General features: G+C 43.2%; 1 protein-coding gene across 1 annotated transcript in view; it reads right to left on the bottom strand.

Annotated features, from left to right (window-relative positions):
• Positions 1–1,280: 1,280 nt before the first annotated feature.
• The window catches only part of TNFSF8 (TNF superfamily member 8), a 29,360-nt gene continuing 8,791 nt past the window's right edge, over positions 1,281–21,849 (bottom strand). The window contains exons 2-4 of the mRNA XM_079962256.1: positions 17,746–17,791; positions 12,417–12,494; positions 1,281–1,833 (exon numbers count right to left, since the gene is read on the bottom strand). Coding sequence (XP_079818382.1) covers positions 1,400–1,833; positions 12,417–12,494; positions 17,746–17,791 — 558 coding nt within the window. The 3' untranslated portion in view covers positions 1,281–1,399. The remainder of the gene's footprint in view (positions 1,834–12,416; positions 12,495–17,745; positions 17,792–21,849) is intronic.

The raw sequence follows: 21,849 nt of genomic DNA, 5'->3' as shown, positions 1-21,849 counted from the left end.
GAGGCCTGGATGGGCACATATGGCCCCCACACCTGAGGTTCTTCTATCCCTGTCAGTGGACTTGATGTGGCTTATATCTGAGCAAACATGTAGAATTGCACCACAAAGCTCTTCCACTGAAATCAATGGGACATATAACTGCTAGATCATACCTGTATTTTCTCCTACCATATAAATAGAAAAAAAGAAAATATAGCACCCAGTCCCCCCATTTCTATGCCAGTTCAGGGTATCCTTGTACAGTCATACCTTGGGTTACAGATATTTCAGGTTGCGTTTTTTTGGGTTGCAGACTGCCGAAACCCAGAAGTACCGGAATGGGTTACTTCTGGGTTGCGGACCGCCAAAATTCAGAAGTACTGGAATGGGTTACTTCCGGGTTTCGGCGGTTGCGCATGCGCAGAAGTGGTAAATCGTGCTTTGTGCATGCATAGAAGTGCTGAATCGCAACCCGCGTGTGCACAAACACGCAGACGCGGGTTGCGAATGCTGTGGGTTGCAAACGTGCATCCCGCACAGATCATGTTTGCAACCCGAGCGTCCACTGTATTTTATAAGATCAGAAATACCTTTGAACTTTTTTGCAGCAATAACAAGTTTGTTTCTTTGTGTGTGTATGTGTATTTCACACCCCACTTTCTGCGATTGGTGAGTGGTGCCCAAAGGGACTGGGAGGGAGGGCAGAAGACAGATCTAGATCCAGAGCCAATGACAGGTGGAGTCAACTAATTCTGGTTTTGTCCCCATCCTCCTCCCCTTTGAGTTCTACCAGGATAACACTATGAAGCTGAAAGCCAGGGTCAACCCTTGTCTGGTTGTAAAGAAGAAGGCAGGCAAGGGCAGGCTGGCTAAGGACAGATTGATGTTGATGGGGCAGTGCCCTGTTTGTCCTAGTGGACCAGCCTCCACTGTTCTCTGCATAAAGGTAAAGGTAAAGGTAGGGGCCAGTCGTGTCCGACTCTAGGGTTGCGTGCTCATCTTGCTCTAGAGGCCGTGAGCCGGCACCGTCCAAGGACACTTCCAGGTCACGTGGCCAGCATGACAAAGCTGCAGCTGGCAAGCCAGCACCAGCGCAGCACACGGAAACGCCATTTACCTTCCCGCTATAAAGCGGTACCTATTTATCTACTTGCACTTAAGGGTGCTTTCGAACTGCTAGGTGGGCAGGAGCTGGGACCAAACGACGGGAGCTCACCCTGCCGTGGGGATTCGAACCGCCGACCATACGATCGGCAAGTCCTAGGCACTGAGGTTTTACCCACAGCGCCACCCGCGCCACCCGTGTTCTCTGCATAATAGCCACCAAATGTTCCATAGTCCCTTCAAGAGGGACTGAATTTGGCACATCTCAAATGACAGGCCTTCAGTATACATATACCTTTATTTAGAACAATTAAAGTCATTTTTCATCTTCTGTCCTGAACAAAGAGTACCTCCAGTTTTCACCAGTGTACTTGAAGGCTCCAAAAACATTGTTTTCAGGAAAGTCAGATACATCAACATAGCTGAATTCATTGACCTGTACTCCTATTGTATTCCCCTTCTTCAATTCTGCCAGTAAAGTTACGAAGAGGTCTTGTCTTTTGTCTCTGAAAGTTTTCTGAGAGCTGCACAAAGTGAGCAAAGTTGACCTCGCCACAGATGTGTTCACAAGAATCTCCAACTTTATGGTGATCTCCCCACCTTTGCACTCGGCAATGTAAAAGTGCAAATGACAATAGATGAAGTACATTCCAGGTGTCTGGATCACCAGCCTTCCATGGTTGTAGTGAATGTTGTACAGGATGCCCTCATTAATCCATCGCAGTTCTGACTGGTTGATTGGCCTAAGCACTAAAGAAAGGAGAGGATGAGATATAAGCATTCATCATTTAAAATGGGTGGGAAGCCAATTTCAGCCAGACCATCACATTATCTTCTGGGACAACCGTGTCAGAGGTGGGCCGGGCCTGGGACAAAAGTGAGAGGCCCGGCAATTGTAATTTTTGCCTTTGTACAGTAGGCTGTTTTCTACAGCCTGCACTCACATACTCCTCTCTATCCTCCATCTAAGCAAGCAAGAAACATTATCACAGCTCAAGGACATATTCTACTCGGGGGGGGGGGCACACTCAATGAAGCAGAGCCAGTGAGTGGCGTGGCTTGGGGGAGGGAGTGTGGTGTGGAGAGTCCCGAGGGCCAGATAACTTAGAGGGTAACATTTGGTTCCAGGGTTTCCCACCCATGATTTATCCGATCCATGCTGTAATACAAGAGACCCCATCAAGATTGGCATTCTGTCAGCTCTTGAAGAGACACCTGTTTAGAGAAACATTCCCCTGAACTTGAGCTTCCTGTTATAATTGTTTTAATTGCTTTACTAAAAAAGTTTTAAATTGCTATGTCTTTCAACCATATTGTAACTTGTTTTATTGCACATTTTAATCATGGATGTTTTTGAATGCTTTAATGAAATTGTTTTATTGTGGATTTTAATTCTGTGTGCATATTACAATTGATTATATACTTGTAAACTGCCTATAAGCTATTTTTGCCGGTAAGCAGTACAGTGGTACCTCGGGTTACAGACGCTTCAGGTTACAGACGCTTCAGGTTACAGACTCTGCTAACCCAGAAATAGTACCTCAGGTCATAGCTCTCAACCTTCCCTTATTTTGTGGGAAATTCCCTTATTCCAGCGCCGTTTCCCGCTGGTTCCTGCTGCTATCCCGGATTGTTAGATATCCAGTAGACTGTCCCCGGGACAGGTGAGGCTGCTGATCCCTTATTTTCGAGGCTGCTGATCCCTTATTTTCAAATCTGAAAGTTGACAGCTATGCCTCGGGTTAAGAACTTTACCTCAGGATGAGAACAGAAATTGTGCGGCGGCAGCAGGAGGCCCCATTAGCTAAAGTGGTGCCTCAGGTTAAGTTTCAGGTTAAGAACGGACCTCCGGAACAAATTAACTTCTTAACCCAAGGTACCACTGTATAGCTATTAATAACAATAATGCAAAAGGATAGCAATTAAATGTATTGGCGTAGAATTATTTCCTTCTGCGCTCAAAAAGGAGCAAAAGTAACTGAAAATTGAAACTAATTTTGTTGCTGGATCTGCGTTTAAAAGGTTTGATACAAATAGAAATTGTTTCCTCTAGAGGGAGTCTTTGAAACTGTTACAGAAGTGGATCTAGGGAATTTCCCAGCTGCAGAGATAAAAGACTGTGAGAATCAGGGATTGACCTTGAACGGGTAAGAATGTCGACAGAAGAAGCTTTGGTGACTGCATTTTGTAAGATAAGTGCTTTATTGGATCAGCTTCATAAGAAGACAGATGTTATGATTATTAAAATTGATAATCTGGGACAAAATGTGACTGACTTGGGACAAAAAGTGAACATCTATACAGAAACTACGACACGGCAAGTTGTGGAGAAGGCGAGGGAGGAAGTGGTTGTTGAACCTCAAGTAATACAAGTGGAGAGAGCCCCAGCCTTACAGAGGCAATTTGATGAATATAAGTTGTTGCCTTCTATGACTGAATTTAGAGAAAGTCAGATTTTGAGGATCGGAGCCTCGCTTGGACTGGAGAAGGAAAGATGGACAGATCCCCTTATACAGGGATGTTCTGGCTTTTGGGATTTGGATTTGGATCAGGAAGAGATCGGAGTTGTGGGGGCCTCCAGCTTTGGAGGGATTTTGAAACATGTCCTGAAATATGTTTTGGAGTTTAATTTTGACTACGGAGAACGGGCTGACCTGTCGAGAAGGAATAAAGACATTGTTAGGTTGGAGCTTCCCCGAGATCTACTCCTCAGCGCCAAAGGAAGGAAATTAAGAACAAGATCAGCAGAAGATAAAGTAAAGCGTATGTATAAATATGAAGAAGATCCACAGAAGGGACATGGAAAAGAGTTAAGAGCCTTGGACAGAAGATCACCAGGCTGATGGACCATATGGAATTGACAGAAAGGACTGGCAGAATCCGAGACCAGGGAAAAGGGACGGTGGAAGAAGATTGGAAAAGAAGTTTAAAAGTTATTTATAGAAATATTGTAAAATTAATGAGTGTTAGAAAAATGTTGGAATGAAATTACATAGCTTTAGTAGAAATGATATAAGGAGTTAAATACAAATAAGTTTTATGGTATTAATGGTAAGATAAGGTTAAAATAAATTAAGATAAGAATGGATTTGCTGAAATAATTAATAACTAGAATACAAAAAAGGGAGGTGTGAGGAAGTCGATGAAACAAGTAAATGAAAGACAAAGAAATGGAAAAATTGGATGTGTTTTTAACTGTTTTTGCTTTTATTTTTGTTTTGGATGTATTTTTGTTTGTTTGTTTTTGTGTATTGTAATGTATTGATTTGTTTTGCTTAATTTTTTTCTTTCTTCTTCTTTCTGTAATCTTTAAACTTTTAATAAATATTTAATAAATAAATAAATGTATTGGCGTAGAGACTAATTTAATGAATGCAAAAACTAGGTATGGATCTTATATGTAAACAGTTAATTATATATCTCTTGGTGGTCACTTGATTAATAATTGCTTAGGGCTGGAAAGATGTCTCATCTTATACTTTAGACTGGCTCAAGAAAATTATATCCAATGCTCAGGGAAATTGACCTGTTGACTTTATGTGGTTAGGGACAGCACTGATCTTTCTGATTTCACTTCTATTTGAGGGTTAATGATTAATTATGTGGGGCTGCCTCTGAAGATGGTTCAGAAGCTTCAGCTGGTGCAGAATTTGACAGCCAAGCTGCTCACTGGGACATAACGGTTTGAGCATATTATTACACTGATCCTGGCCTGACTCCACTGGCTGCCAGTTAGCTTATGGGCCCAATTCAGAGCGCTGGTTTTGACCTATAAAGCCTTAAATGGCTCAGGACCACAATACCTCAAGGACTGCCTCTCTCCATTTAACCGTCATGATCTCTGCATTCATCCTCTGAGGCCCTTTTTTGTGTGCCTCCTCCATGTGAGGTCTGGAGGGTGGCAACACAAGAACTCCCTGCTTGTGGAATGCTCTCCACAGGGAGACACCTTCATTATATATTTTTAGATGCCAGGCAAAAACATTCCTCTTCTGCCTTCAGCTGATTAATATTCCATAGCCTTTTAAATGTATCTGTGAGAAGGGGGGGGGGTAAAGTGTAGGTGGGTTCCCACGAGGCAAGACATAGTGATAACAGCAAGAACCTTTACTGAACTACGTAACTGGGAAACAGAGCCAAAGCAACTACTTATATACATTTCTGAAAACCTGGGCCACTCTACTCCCAACGAGACTGGCTGTCTGACTCAGAGTTCAAGGGCCAATGGCAGAGGCAAAAATCCTGAAATGTTCTGTGATTGGACAACATGTATCGAATCAGAACACAGGAGCTCAGATTCCTAGGCCAGACTCCAGACTCAACCTCAGGCATACACAGACCACTGAATACATAACACCGGGGTTATTGTTTTGCTGTTTTGTTTTAATTATTTACTTGTGTTTTTATCCTGTATTTTATTCTGTGAACTGCACTGAGATCTTATGATGAAGGGTGGTATATAAATCTAATGAACAATAAATAATAATAAAAACTATATGACAACACAATTACACGGGAGTAATTTACAAACAGGCAATATCCTTTTCTTTTCTTTTCTTTTCTTTTCTTTTCTTGTTCAATGTAAATCCCATTTATTACTTTTACACCCATTTATAACTTTATAACTATATTCAATCTATTTACTCCTGATGTGTTACTATTTGAGTTTTGGATTTTATCATCAAAAGCTCCTTGTACTGAATTCATATAATTTTTTGTTTGTCTTTTTCCATTTGTACTGTCTGCTTTATTGTTTAATAAAATAATAATAATCCATCAATAATTTTATTTAGAAAAAGCTGGGTACCAGGGTTGGTGCCAGGATTTTGGGGGACCTAGGGCAAGCTGTCACCAGTGGGTCACACTACCCAGTGTTTACATCACCTCTGCATCACTGACCACTCATTGGCTTTCCTTCTGTCCCTACTCTGACCATCTCTCAGAGGGAAAGTCAAGGACTCTGGCAGTGAACTGCTCCTTCTACCACTGCTCATTTGCTCAGAAATAATAGGTATTCAATAGTGATAAGAAGATGCAGTAGGGCCAGATGGCTCCAGATATTGCACATGTACCTCCTGCTGGGGCATGCTCCTTGCCATGAGCTCAATAATGTTGACCCTGCCCAATAGGATTTTCACTTTTTCACTTCTTTGTTCTTCTGTGGCTTTGCTTTATCCTCAGTTCCTGTCCTGAATTCTTGTTTAAAATTGAGAGTTTCTTTAAAAATTTTTTTTATAATGTCCTCTGAAACTTTCCATTCATTTGTCCGGCCCCCCCTTGCTACCAATGCTCATTAATAAGAAACTGCAAAACCTAACAGCCAAATCTGATTGTATGATGAAATGCAACATACTTCTGTTTGTGTGGCATTGTGTGGATTCTATTTGTGTTGCATTTTACTAATGGGAACACACACATTTCTGCCCATGCAAAAAAGTTAATACAACCTTATGTTACCCTTAAGTAGGCAATAGTGTACCACCTTCTCAAAAGGTTGTCATTGGATCTGGGAATATTAGATCAGGTATCTTCAGCTTTCTCAGGCCCAGGACCACTTTTCTTATATATTTGCATTGTACTGGTGCTCCTATTGCAACCCACATTGGATCAGGCCATGACCCAGTAGTGGGTCCTGAGTCCTGACCCAGACACAGATCTAAATTCATTTCAAGCAAACTTCAGACTCAGGTGGGATGAACAAACCTTTTAGTTTCAGCTTCTCTCAGAAACTATCACTGTCAAATTCACTAATGCTGTGTTGTTGTTGTTTTATTTTATTTTATTTTATTTTTTGCAATTGCTCCAAGAAGCACAAATAGATGGTGGTATATATTCAAAGAACCAGGTACTGAAAAGTCTTGAAGCAGGGTAGAGATTGAGAACCTGTAACCCTCCAGATGTAGTTTAACTATAACTCCCATCATCCTTGGCCATTGGACATAGTGGCAGAGGCTGATGGGAGTCCAATAGCAGCTGGAGGGCTACAGGTTCCCTATCCCTGAATTAGTAACTCCAGTAAACGGGGTTTGGTGCCTGACCTTCTGCTACATAACCAGCAGAAACAGGTATGTTAGGATCTGTGAATTAAGCACCCACTTCTGAGCTTGAATCTAGTCAGGAGTGTCAATGTGAACACACCACCAAGTCAATGTGGACACACCAGGCCATATACAGCAGAAGTAGAGCTTCTGGCTCTCCATATGTTGTTGGACTCCAACTCTCAACAGCCTCAATGGACATGTCCAGTGGCCAGGGATCTTAGTCTAGCAGCATTTGGAGGTTGACAGGTTCCTCATCCCTGATATAATAAAGCCTTCAGTTGTGTTCAACCAAGTCATAAAGTGTAGACCCACTGAAATGAATGGGCATGGCTATCTGAAGCCGCCCAGAGTGGCTGGGAAGGCCCAGCCAGATGGGCGGGATATAAATAATAAATTATTATTAATTATTATTCATTTCAGTGGGTCTGCTTTGAGTAGAATTCAGTTGACGATGACCCTTCATATCCAAAATCTTCTCAATTGCAACCTGTTTTAGAATTTAGTCAAGAAAACATGCTAGGAGCAAAATCTGTAAATAATTGACTCAACACAAAGCATGTTCCTACTGAAGATGTAATCCCAGAGGAACTTCTTTGTGTATCAGAAACTTCAGTTACATCAGTAACTGTGTATGACTATTGCATAGGACTGAGTCAAATCCTGTCATGCAGCACATCTGCAGGTGGTGGCACACACTTCTGCAGTCCCAGCAGCAGCATAGGAGAAAGCTGAAGGAAATTACTCATTGAATAGTTTCTAGTTTTGGCTCCTCATTTGACCTTCCTGCTCTTATGTCTGGTTCAGTTTCGCCCTTATGGCTGCTTTCAGCTGAGCTCTGAGAATGCAAGTGGATGTGGATTGAGGTCATCCAGTTGATGCAACCATTTGTTGCATGACCAGCTGATGACATTGTGGTGAGATAGAAGCTCATCAATCAAAAGGCTTTCAAGGCAATCTGAAACCTCCCACTGTGCCAAAAATAATCAGTAGATTACTTTGCCTCACCCAGAGCAGAAGAGCAGAAGGCCCTTCATCAGGGCTAGTTTAACTATTAAGCAAAGTAAGCAGTGTTTAAGGCATCAAGGGAAGGGGGGCAGCACAAACATTTTCCATTGCCAGATTTTTAACATTAATTGGCAGAAATTGCTCAGGTGAGCTTTCATTTTCTTGGTTGAAGTATATTAAAAACCACAACAGAACAACCAACAACTATGCAACAAGGCAAGCTGGATGCCTTGTCTCTACTAAATATAGAAGCAGATGTTGTTCTGGGAAATGATATATAATGAGCTGGGGGGGGGGATGTTCAATATAACTTTTTTTAAGAAACCAGAAGCTTTTCTTTTAGGAATACTTGGTGACCCTTGGGGTGTTCCTTCCAACTCTACAATTATATAATTCTATTATTATTATTAGTTAAGCGTGTTAGATGCCTACTATAAAAAATTGTCTCAAGGTGACAAGAAGATAGTTGTTGGAAATCCTGCAGTAGATTGGCCTAATGAGGACTCTTGGTTTCTCCCTATGACCCATGAAGCCTTTTAAGCCAAGTCACATGCACCTGTCATCAGTTTAGTGCAAATTTCTCCAACAGACACATTTGCCAACATCATAATTCTTTACTTCATGTGCTATGGTGTTGAAGTTAGAGTGTTGGACTAGGACCTGGGAGACCAGGTTTCAAATCCCCACTTGGCAATGAAGCTCACTGGGTCGTCATCTCTTAGCCTACCTCACAGGGCTCTTGTGGGGGTTAAATGAGGAGGGAAAGAACCATGTATGCCACCTTGAGCTCCTTGGGGGGTGGAGTGGGCTAGAAATGCAACACACGGAAGCACAAAAGCACCTGATTGTTGAGCTTGGTGACATCTGGAGATGGTGTGGGTGTTTTGTTCCTCTGTAACCAATTCCTTCCCTCTCTACAACACTCCCCAAGGTTAATTAGACTTCAATAAGAAAGATGTGTTGAACAATAAAGTTCTTATTATATGGCTCTGTAATGTACTGAGTTGAATAGGCTCCAGAATGCAGCAGTCTGATTGGTCCACAGGAGCTCCAGGTGGAAGTGAATCCACGATCTGATTGGCTTACAGGAGAATTAGCCACTCACATGCAGGCCATTGTGTAAATAATGTATATAAAGCAGACATTCTGGGGGAACTTCCATTCCTCCTCACCACTATGAGCTGAATAAAGAGCATGAAATCCACTCTCGATTCTGAATACATTTCACTGGCGACAAGGATGGGAGCTAAGCTCAACACATGTAAGGTATCTGAATTCTTCTTTGGTGGAGGAGAATAATTCAGGAAAGTCTGAGCAGTGTTCACAAGCCTACTGCTCATTTACATTTAACCATTGCTTGTTTAAGACATGCTTACTGTGACATGTACACTAGGCCAATATGCAGGGGAAATGTGTCCCTTTTCTCCATCTGAGGCTCAGCGAGAAAAGGCCACCCTGCCCCTGCCCCCTGGCCATAATGTAGCCTTCCTTACCTGGGTAGTGTAGTGGTGACCACAAAGCAGTTGGGGCAGGTTCCACATGAGATCTTGCAAGATGTCAATGAAATCTCACAAGATTTCACTGGAAGCACCCCTGCTTCTCTGTCACTGCCAGAGGTAGCAGGGCAGAAAAGGTGTCTACAGGGATATCACCTCTTGGGCTTCTATCACTGGTGACAGCTGCCTCAGCCTGCCTCATGGGTAGGCCGGCCTGCCTGCCAATATGTGTAGACTGGCATGGAGATAAGCTACAAATTTCCTGATTGGTTTTTTTAAATATGTGATACAAGGTGTAAGGCAGGCAAAGACAGTGAGTGAGGCAGTCACCTCAGGCAGCATGCTGGGAACAGCTGGGAGGGGCAGCAGGTCTGGGGCCCCAAGAGCACACCGCTCACCGCCTCCTGTGCTTGTTGCTTGCTGTCACCACCACCTCACTTCCTGCTCCACCCCTACCCACTGTTTGCTGCTCTCTGGCCGCCTTTTTTTCTCCCCTGCTTCCTTCAGCATGCAGAGGCTCCCCTGGACTGCCTCTGGTTGCCTCAGGCGGAGGAGGTGGCAGTGGTGGGGGAAGGGTGTACCATTTTCTGCTTTGCCTCAAGCAACAACACATCATGGGCTGGCCCTGGCCAAAGATGCAATAAAGTCAAACGAGTGTTTGTGGTGTAGGGGGCTTCTTTTCTTCCCACCCCTAATCTGGATTGAGTCTCAATCCCAGGTATGCCCAGGAAATTCCGGATGTATGGCAGCCCTAGTGTTAACCACAAGGCAGGGATGGGGAACCTTTGGTCTTCTGGATGTCACTGGAGTGCAACTCCCATCAGCCCCCAAAGGGCATGGTTAAGAGCCAAGAATGACAGGGCCGACATCTTGTTAGGACCATTCTTGCTCTATGGAAACACGAGCAATGAAAATTATCCCAGTTGTAACCACCAGATCTTTATTTCTGGTTGCCTGCTGCAGCTAGGACAGAAGCAGAATGTATGGAGATTTGTTTTCCTTCTATTGTCACCAGGGCTGGCACAGTTTGAGTCTAATTTTGTAGGGAATGAGAGGGACTGAATCCTTGTCATACCGAGTCCGCACCTGATACCAGACATGGAGTCCTTAGAGCAGGGCTTCAGTCCTCCAGATGTTGCTGAACTACAACTCCCGTCAGCCCCAGCAAACATGGCCAATAACTAGGGATGATGGGAGTTGTAGTTCAGCAACACCTTCCTTAGAGGATAAACCAGGTGCCCCAAGGACCCTGAGGAGCAGACAGGTTTCCTTGGAGCCAGGACTGAGGGGCCCTCTGGGAGAGACCTGCTAAAGAACCCTTGGAACTGTCAGAGGAAGTGCAGTCATCACAACTCCAGGCATGAAGAACACCAGTACCAAAAGGTCTGCTAAGACAGATGACATGACATGTGGCTGCAGACCCAGAGTCATCATGTGGCATGTGAGTAGTGTGGGATGTAATCCACTGGTACACAGTCAGATGCAACATTCCTTATTCCCCTAGAGTGGGCACAGGCACGGGGACATCCAGTCAGTGTAACTGCCTATTCCACTGGTCTGGAGTTTCCTCCCCCTGCATGTGATCTGGGAGATGGGCATGGCTCTGGCTGACTCCATAAAAGGAGTCATACACCCATTTTGTCAGTCTTGAAGTTGTCTTGTTCCAGTGTTGTCTTGTTCTCTTTTTTTGCTATCATGCTGCTCTCCTCCAGCCATTTTGTTGTCTTTCTTAATCTAATTTTGCTGTCTGCTGGCTCTCAGCCAGCAGCACACGAGTTCAGTCTCCATATGAGACAAACTCACTGCTTCTTTGTGTAACTATTAAGTAAAGCCTTCCTTTCAGGGATCAAATCGTGAACTGAAATGTGAGTAAACTTTTTGTTACTTTACTCAGAAAGACTCTTGTGTCTTTATTCTTTTAAGGGGACACCGGGAAATAATATTAACTAAGAGATTCAAGCAAATTCACAAACAGCTTCCAGCTATATTGAGGGGAATTTGCTCTGCTACATTACTCACTAGCGTGAGTGAAGGAAGGATACTACTTAATCATTATATCCTTTCCTACAATCCTTAACATTCCCACAAGTAGAAGTAGACTGGGTCTCCTTGTGTGTAAGGGGTCCCTGAAATGCATTTATTATCAGCAGCTGTGGCTGGGGTTTGTTCTAAGAAGTCAGAGAAGGCGAGCCTTCCATTTTATGGTGACAACAAAAGTCTCTGTTTCCTTGTTCCCAAGTCTATCTTGCTACGCTGTACCTTGTTGGAATGCTTTGTGATATTGACCTTGAACTGGCCTTATCTCTAGATCATGTTTTTGACCTGGGCTGATAATCTGTGCTTGACCTTGGTTTAGATCGCACCGCATTACCAACCATGGCTTTGCAAGTGAGTGTGCCCACTTACTGTCTCCTAGGAGTGGGACCTTAGCTGCTGAAGGCACCGGCTTGAGCACGACAAAAAATGAAGGCCCAGATAGGGGACTCACTCTAGGTGAACAGCAAAAGGAGCATAGGAAGCTGGCTTATTCTGAGTCAGACTATTGGTCCATCTAGCAGAGGACCGCCTACACTGACTGGCAATCCTATGGATTCACAGATATCTACAACATGCCTCTGGAACATCCTATTCTACACACATGTATACACATGTATACAGTGGAGAGTCATGGGGTAGATAAGAGCATTTGTGAAACTCAAAGAATATAAGGTATACAGAAAGAAGCAATGAGGCTTTTATGGTGGGAGAGGGCGACCTCTCATAGTTTGATTTATAGACTATTCTCACTGACCTTGAAGATATGCAGCTGCTTTCTCAGATGCCATTGTCTGCAGACCTTTCAAAGCCTCTGCTGATATTTTCCATGGCACTGAAAAGACAAGAAGAAAATAAACAAAACCCTTGTTACTACTGCTCTTTCTTTAAACAAAAATGATGCTCCAAAGTGACTTAGCATCCTTACCTGATGGTTAAAGTGGGAATCAAAGGCCATTACAGAGGGGAAAGGTGCCTGCTCTGAATCACAACTGGAGGCTGCAGACCCCAGGACAATTCAGAGAGCAGCTCCCCCCCCCACTTCCTCCATAAGGGTGGGAGGAGACCAGCAGCTCCTCCTATTTGCCTAGAGTAGGGGTAGGCAACCTAAGGCCCAGGGGCTGGATCCGGCCCAATCGCCTTCTCAATCCGGCCCATCAGTGTGTTTTTACATGAGTGGAATGTGTGCTTTTATTTCAAATGCATCTCTGGGTTATTTGTGGGGCATAGGAATTCATTCATATATATTTTTTCCAAAATATAGCCTGGCCCCCCACATGGTCTGAGGGACGGTGGACTGGCCCACGGTTGAAAAAGGTTGCTGACCCCTGGCCTAGAGGCAGCATTGGGTGGGTGGGGGTTGCCAAGGAGGTGGCAGATCTGGATTCCAAGCAGTGCACCACAGCAGTGGCAACAGTTATGAATTCCTTGGAGGCCAGATCAGTTGCCCCTGTGGATCCTGCTGCCTGAGGCAGTTGCCTCACCTTGTGTCATTGGTAGGTTGGTACTGCATTAAGCAATTTCTTTATATTCGCTTCAAAGAGCTCAAGGTGGCATGCATGGCTCCCCTCCCTCTCCATTTTATTTTCACAACAGCCCTGTGGGGTAGGTTGAGATATGGTGACTGGTCCAGGGTCACCCAGTAAGCTTCATGGCTGAGTGGGCATATGAACCGTTACCTCCCAGGCCTTAGGTGAATGTGCAAACTGCTTCAACATGCTGGCAGCATTGAAGGAAGAATCTTTGTAAATATCAGAGCTGGGTGGTAAACATTTGGCTGGTAAACCTCAGACACTCCAGATATAGTGGACTCTAGCCTTTATAAAGTCAGTCTATTTGCAGTATTGGCTGGGCTGATAGACATCTTCTTCCACCCCTGTGTTAGAGCATTACCATAAAACATTTCTTTATTAATGCATTGAACTGGATCATGTGAGTTTATCGGTGGGATAATGAACTTTCACTGTGATTAATTCACCAAGAATCACCTAGATAGAGACACCATCTCAAATTAGAAGCAATGATTCAGCTTTTTGAGTTCTATCACCAAGGAAGAATTTCACAACTTAAGAACATTACTGTATTGGCTTGACAAGGATCAGAGCCTGATGCTGAGGCTTGATTGGTGTCATTAATTCTGACTTTACACTAGATGGATGCAGGATTCTTAGAAACAGGTTGTGTGCATCTACCACATTTCTCATATGTGATAGAACAGAGCCTTCTACTGGCTTTGGGTGGAAATTTCATGCCTGAACTCAGCTGGGACAACAAATATGTTATTAATACTTCTCTAGGTTCTTTCACTTGATTAAACATGTTTTTTCAGTTATTGCCTGGCTTTCTGAATGGTTTATGTATCACAACACTTGACAAACAGCATTGTAACTACAAGATCTAAGCAAAGACTTCTACGGGTACAAGGTATAGAATGGAGGTAGCCCACATGGTGCTCTCCAGATGTTTTTTTGGACTCAAAGTCACATCAGCTGTAGTCAGCAGGGCTGATGGAAGTTGGAACCTAGCAACCTCTAGAGCACTGGTGAGGAGTCTCCTACCAGCAGACCTAAGTAGGTGAGACACAGGTTCCAATTTAGCCCATCAGTGTGAGATGTGGAACACATTCTATGGCTGTGTACCCACATACCAATCCAATTCAGAGTCCAGGCTCCAAATTGATTTGGGGGCCTGTTTTAAAGTTGTCAGAAGGGTGGTAACAGGGGAAGAAGAAAAACTGCATTCAATCCTTCTGGGTGCTGCCTTGCCAACATGTTCCCTGGGGAAATTGCACTAGTCAAGGAGCCCGTGCAGAAAGCAGGAGTTAATGTTCTGCTCATTGGCTGCTTGTTGTTTCACCACTTGTGCTCCTCGCAAGGAAGGGTTGGTGAAGGAGGCTGTGCAGAGGTTGCCTGCCCTGTCTTTTGACAGCACCGGATTGCTCTAGATGAGTCAATTTGGCATGGGACAACCCAATCCAGCCAAAGCTAATTTTGTTCAGAATTTGGGTTTCATCAGAATCGGGGCATAGCCCTAGTACAGTGATGGTGAACCTTTTAGAGACCGAGTGCCCAAACTGCAACCCAAAACCCACTTATTTATTGCAAAGTGCCAATGGGGCAATTTAACCTGTATATCCCATTTTTTTCTGTGTGTTTCACGTTTCTTCTTTATGACTGCTGTTGTAATAAATAATCATTCATATACGGTTCAAATTGGGAAAAATAAATACTGTACAGTGGTACCTCAGTTTTTGATTAGCTTAGTTCGACATCTGGTAACCTTAGCATAACAGGATTTAACCCCTTCACTTATCAGCCGATGAATGGGACTTAAATCCTGCTCAGTTTGGTAGGGTTCCACATCAAATCAGGAAGGGATTTGTATCAGACTCCTTTGCTAAAACTGAGAGGAGAAGGGAAAGCTTCCTTTTAGCAACACCTTGCAAGGTGCTTTTCCAAAGTACATTGCAGCTGGCATTGTATCATGACTTCAGATGACTGACAACTGGGAGGTCCCTCAAGGCTGATCCTGATAAGGATCTGACCTGCTGAACCAAGAAGATTGTCTACCCTAGAACTAAATGGATGGGCTATCTTTCTGGATCAGTAGAAAATACCGTAGATTTCAATATTCAGTCAAGGGTAAATGAATGAAACATAGCATTGACTGCACAAAAGCAGAGCTTTGCCTCTCTAGGATGATTGATTCTGTGACACTTCCTCCTTGCTCACAACATAGGCTACACTATGTCACTGAATGCGAGCATGATACCCCTTCAATTATCTATCCATGCATTAATCTCAATTAAATCCTAGTGGGGTGTTTCCAATTCAGCCCTTGATGATTGATAGCTGAGTAATGTGTGTGTGTACACATAAAGTCACATTTGAGTACCTCTAGGTATTTAGCTAACGGTATCCTGTTCTCTGCCAAAAGAAATGTGGGATGAAGATTTATTAGGTGGTTTTAATAGCTCTGAATCAACTCAGCAAGGCTGTTTGGCCTTGAGAGTCTTGTAGATAATCTGCTCAATTTTAGACATGAGCTTCCTTTATCTTGCCAACAAAATACCCTTGCATTAAGATTGGATACTTTGCTCTTTTAATGGATATATTGACTACTCGTGAACTCATTAACCCCCAACCATCTTATATTCTAATTCTATGGAGGCAAAATGGAAAAAGCCAAATGAACTGGACTAGGAGAACTACCATTCTTGTTGCCCTGTCTACTATGCCCATGTACTAGCACTGGTGTAATGTATTGGTTAGTATGTTGGCCTTGGGAAACCAGGGTTCAAATCCTCACTCGACCATGAAGCTCACTGCATGACTTTGGGCCAGTCACAGTCCCTCAGTCTAATCTACCTCACAGGGCTGTTGCAAGGATAAAACCTGGGGGGCGGGGGGAAGCCAGGATTGCCACCTTGATAAAAGTTGGGACAGAAATGCTGATAATAGGAAGAAAAAGGAGAATGAGTGTCCAAAACAGTTCACCACTCCCTATATGCTTCTTGTTTACATGTGGTGAAGTTGCAAATGGAAGTTTCACATTTGGTGGTGGTGGTGGGGGGGGGGAGCAAAGCATTTCTCCCTGCAAAGGGTCCCACTGCTGCTACTCTTCTCTCTTTCACTTCTTTGCAGTCATTGTTCACACACACATGCACACTCATGAGTAAGCTACTCCTCACGAGAAGAACAAATCCCCAGGCAACCTGGATGGCCTTCAGGTGTGCTCAGAGTGGGGTTCTGAAGACTCAGGGTTAAAAACATAAAGTCCCAGGCACAGGAGTGTTGGGACAACAGCTCTGTACCATTTCTCTCCATCTCTTACTGAACACTTTTTGTTTCTCTTTACATTTTACACCTCTCTTATGGGGAGTGTGGCACATGCTGCAAAGGAGGGAATCAATCTGATGAAATGATATCAGCATGTAGAACAGGGGAGCTTCAGGCTTGGGTGCATGGGAGAAAATGTGGTCCACTAGGCTTCTCTATCTGGTCCTTGGTTTCTCTCTCTAAGCCAAACAGACCCTCCTGAACCACAACCCTCACTGGTTCTGCTTTGCAACCTTCTGGAGTGTTTTTGCCTGTCATGGAACTCTGTTGATGCCTCTCGCTTTCCTGGATGGAGAATAGACGGGGCAATATGAGTGTTAGTGTAGAAACCAGGTCAATGTACAAAGGTAGAACTTTGCACTTGTTGCACTGATCACTTTTGCCTCTGACCTCCACCCATCAATGGCATTTGGCCCTCGGGAGGTTGATCAGAAGGGTATGTATCCCTCAGTCTGGAAAATGTCCCCCACCGTGATGTAGAATAGGTCCATCTTTGCCCAACCAATGAAGATTGTGCAATGTAGCTGACAAAGGCAAGGCAAAAATTATAGGATACACATCTGGCATACAGAAACCTCTGTTTTCTAGCACTGAAACCACTTCATCCTGTCACTGGTACTAGTTCAAGTAGGCACCATGGGTGAATAGCTCTTGTTTCTAAGAAACTGGTCAGTTGTCTACCTTGGATGAGGTTGCTTTCTCCTTTAAGGAGCAGGTTCACAGTTTGGGGTGCTTTTGGATCCAGCTGTGTCACTGGAGGCTCAGGTAGCCACAGTGTCTGGAAGTACCTTTTACCAAGTGCTGCTGTTTTGACAGCAACAGCCATTCCTGGACTGGGGAAGCCTTGCCATAATAGTTCATGCACCGATTACTTCAAAAGTGGATTACTGCAATGTGTTCCATGTGGGACTTCCCTCACATTTGATCTGGAAGCTGCAGCTAGTGCAAAATGCTGCAGGACAATCACTGACAGGAGTGAGGCATGTGTAACACCTGTGCTTTACACTGGTTACTGATTTGCTACTAGGCCAAGTATATAAAGCCCTTAGCAACTTGGGACCTGTTTACATTGTTTTGCGTGACTCGGCAAACCCACCTGGCAGGTGTGCCTGTGCCTGCTTTAAGTGCACCCCCTCCCCACCACCAAGGAATTATCAGCCCAAGCAACAACTGGCTCAAATCCAACATTTTCAGGCCATCCATGCCAAAAATATTCACTTGTAATTTATCTCATTCATATCATCTTACCACATTTCTCTCTACCTTGGTGTCCATCGTACTCAGCCGTAGATCCCTTCAAAGAGACAAAAAGCCAAGAGAAAGTTACATCTATGATGTCCTAGACATATTTTGTGTGTGTGTGTTCTTTGCTTTCATTATCGTAGATTACATTTAAATGAACTTTGACTCATAATAGTTTATTTTAAATCAGAGGTGGCTAAACTGCACCCCATATGTTAAGATACAACATCCATCATCCCTAAGAAGCTTCCCAGGCTTTGGGAAGGAGGCGCCGGGGAACATTTAGGGGACTAGCCTAGTCACTCCAGTCCACTGACCAATACCATATTTTTCAAATAACATAATATTATTTTGGAAAATTGTGGTAATGAGTATCCAGTTGTTTCACTGATAAAATTGCAACTGTGCCCCATCAAACCTGGACCACTGGACAATGCCAATATGTTTGTAAAGAAGTCAATGATGTTTTGAAACCCCACATTCTCAAAGCGAGATAAAACATCCTTAGGTGATGTGAGACACCAACAATGGGGCATGAAGTTTCAGGGGTTATAACATCCAGATTTGGATTATTGCAATGCACTCTACATTGCACTGCCCTTGAAGATGACTCAGAAACGTCAGTTGGCCTAAAATGCAGCAGCCAGATTACTGGGTTGGGTTCCATTTAAATCTCACATAACTCCCTTTTTTAAAAAAAACAGCAGCACTGGTTGCTAGTTCATTTCTGGGCCCATTTAAAGCTGCTTATCTTAGCATTTTAAGCCCTAGATGACACAGACCCCAAATACCTGAAAGACCACGTCCTTCTCTACAGGTCTCCCTGGGTATTAAAATCAACAGTCTTTATAGATCTTGGCCAGGGGTAGGCAGATGCGGTCCAATCACCTTCTCAATCCGGCCCATGGATAGTCCAGGAATCAGCGTGTTTTTACATGAGAAGAATGTGTCCATTTATTTAAAATGCATCTCATTTGTCCGGGCTCAGTCCACCTGGGGACACCAGGAATTGAACTTGGATTCTTCTGCATGCAAAGCAGATGCTCTACTACTAGGGAAGGGGGACAACTTTGATTCAGTTTGCATTTAAAGCCAAATGTATAAGTTTGCACTTTCCAAAACAATTTGAGAACTAAAACACAGCCATCATTCAAAATGCACACTTCTTTGAATTTTGTGATTCATTTCTCCAACCAAGCAATGTTTACAAAAATGCACATGCCAGGGGAAGGTGTGCATGAAGAATGAAAATGGCATACCAAAATGCATTATATGAGGATTAATTGCTCACAAAATGTGTTCCTCCTAAAATACTGAAGAATGTTCATGGTGATTATTATATATAAATATCAGAAATGTGGAGAACCAAATTTAAGAAAAATCAGAAACTGTGAGCACCAAAATGACAGAGCTTTCCATCCTTAATTGCCATTGAGCTATGGCCCTCTCAACCTTCCCTAGAAAGATACACACACAGCTTTCTACCTGTCTGTCATTCAGTCCATCCTGGGGAACTGGATCTATCCCCTGGGTCAGATACTTAACTCCCTCAAACCCCTGAGGGACAAGCTTGATAGGTGGGTGGGTTTACCAATCTATCAATCACCCGAGATCTAGTTACACTTTCTCCATCAGGAGTAGGGCCAGTGGATGTGACTTCACCAAAATAGCCTCACTGGCCACATGTGGAGATTTTTTTTAAAAAATTATTCAAATTTTAAAGGTTACAAAGGGGAAAAAAAGAAAAAAAAGAAAAATACAAACAATTTTAAAAAAACACCAAATCAAACCTTCCCATAACTTATCTTTCATTTGCCTGTTTCCTTGACCTCCTCACACCTCCCTTTTTTGTATTCTGGTTCAGTTAGATATTTCAGCAAATCGTTTCCATCTTTGTTTTTATCCTAATAGTTTATCTTAATATACTGTAATTTTACATTCTCTTCTTTCACCAATTAACAATCCATTTTTACTTAGTCTTTTATAACATTTCTGCTAAAACCACATAACTTCATTCCAGCATCCTTCTAACATTCCTTAATTTTACAATGTTTCTGTAAGTAAACTTTAAATTTCTTCCAATCTTCTTCCACCGACTCTTCTCCCTGGTCTCGGATTCTGCCAGTCATTTCTGCCAGTTCCATGTAGTCCATCACCTTCATCTGCCATTCTTCCCGGGTGGGTAGATCTTGTGTCTTCCAGTACTTTTCAATAAGTATTCTTGCTGCTGTTGTAGCATACATAAAGAAAGTTCTATCCTTCTTTGGCACCAATTGGCCGACCATGCCCAGGAGAAAGGCCTCTGGTTTCTTCAGAAAGGTATATTTAAATACCTTTTTCATTTCATTATAGATCATCTCCCAAGAAAGTCTTAATCCTTGGGCATGTCCACCAAAGGTGAAAAAATGTACCTTCAGTCTCATTACATTTCCAACATTTGTTTTCGGGCAAGTGATAGATCTTTGCCAGCTTGACTGGTGTCATGTACCACCTGTAAATCATTTTCATTAAATTCTCTCTTAGGGCATTACATGCCGTAAATTTCATACCCGTGGTCCATAACTGTTCCCAGTCAGCCATCATAATGTTATGTCCAACATCTTGTGCCCATTTAATCATAGCAGATTTCACCGTTTCATCCTGAGTGTTCCATTTCAACAGCAAGTTATACATTCTTGACAAGTTCTTGATTTTGGGATCTAACAGTTCTGTTTCCAATTTTGATTTTTCCACCTGGAAGCCAATTTTCTTGTCCAAATTGTAAGCCTCCATTATTTGGTAATAATGAAGCCAATCTCGCATTTTGTTTTTTAGTTTTTCAAAACTCTGCAATTTTAATCTATCTCCCTCTTGTTCCAAAATTTCCCAATATTTCGGCCATTTGGCCTCCATATTGAGCTTTTTTCTGAGCCTTCGCTTCCATTGGTGACAGCCACCTTGGAGTTTTGTTTTCAAGCAAGTCCTTATATCTTATTCAGACATTAAACAGTGCTTTCCTAACAATATGGTTTTTAAACGCTTTATGTGCTTTGACCTTATCATACCACAAATATGCATGCCACCCAAATACGTTGTTAAAACCTTCTAAGTCCAGAATGTCAGTGTTTTCAAGAAGCAGCCATTCTCTCAGCCAACAAAATGCGGCTGATTCATAATAAAGCTTAAGGTCTGGCAGGGCAAATCCATGTGGAGATCTAGCAGGACTAGGACTGGTCAAATCTGTCAATACCAATTTCTCTTGATTTTTCATTTTCCTACATCACTTTGTAAAGAAAACAAATCCTCATTAAAATTCATCAGCCCTGCCTTGGGTATTAAGCAGTAGGACTCTTCTTATGTTCTGTCATAGAGGCTGGGCAGTCATGCATCAAGGATGCTGTAATTGGATCTGTTGCAGGAATTTATGTATAGGTTGGGGGGGGGGTTGCCCCTCCAGCAGATATCATGCACATGCAACCCACTACCAAAATCAGCACAATCGCTTTTGTGACTTTTGTGATTTGTCCCCACAAAACACTTCATCACAGTTTCTTTCTATCTATTCAAAGGGCCTTTGCTGCATGGTACCAAATGTAAGAATTCACTGATAAATGTATCTGTGTACTGTTTCACAGGGAAAACTTCAGAAAGTCATATAGACATGTGAGCTCAGCAACTCAGCAGCCCCTCTGCCTGAGTGATAATCCCTGGTAGCCATTCCAGAAATAATAAACCCAGATGAAGATGAAGACAAAAGGGTGTGATCAACTTGGCTGGGAAACAGGGAAATGTAAATATCTCTTTTGTTACAATTGATGAGTGTTTGGTGGAGGGCAAGGAGAACCACGGGGCAGGGTCCAGGATGCTCAGATTACTGCCACCAGACCTCCCCTTTCATGATGTAACCGTGATGTATGAGTGATGCAGTTTTTTTTGGGGGGGTATAACATGGGGATTAGCAGCTAATAAAAGTTTGGGGCTCTTTTGTTCGGGGCTTCTATCTTGTTCCACCTTGTGGCAGGTGGGAGTCCTGTCGTGACAGTCTTCAATAAAGACCAAGCCTACTGGTTGCTGTTTTGCTCTGGTATTCCTGGCTGGTGTCCTTGTTTTTTGTCCAAAGGAGCCCTCAGA

This window comes from Podarcis cretensis (genome assembly GCF_951804945.1).
Source record: "Podarcis cretensis genome assembly, chromosome: Z".
NCBI classification, from domain to species: domain Eukaryota; kingdom Metazoa; phylum Chordata; class Lepidosauria; order Squamata; family Lacertidae; genus Podarcis; species Podarcis cretensis.
This window is presented reverse-complemented; position numbering and strand designations above follow the sequence as displayed.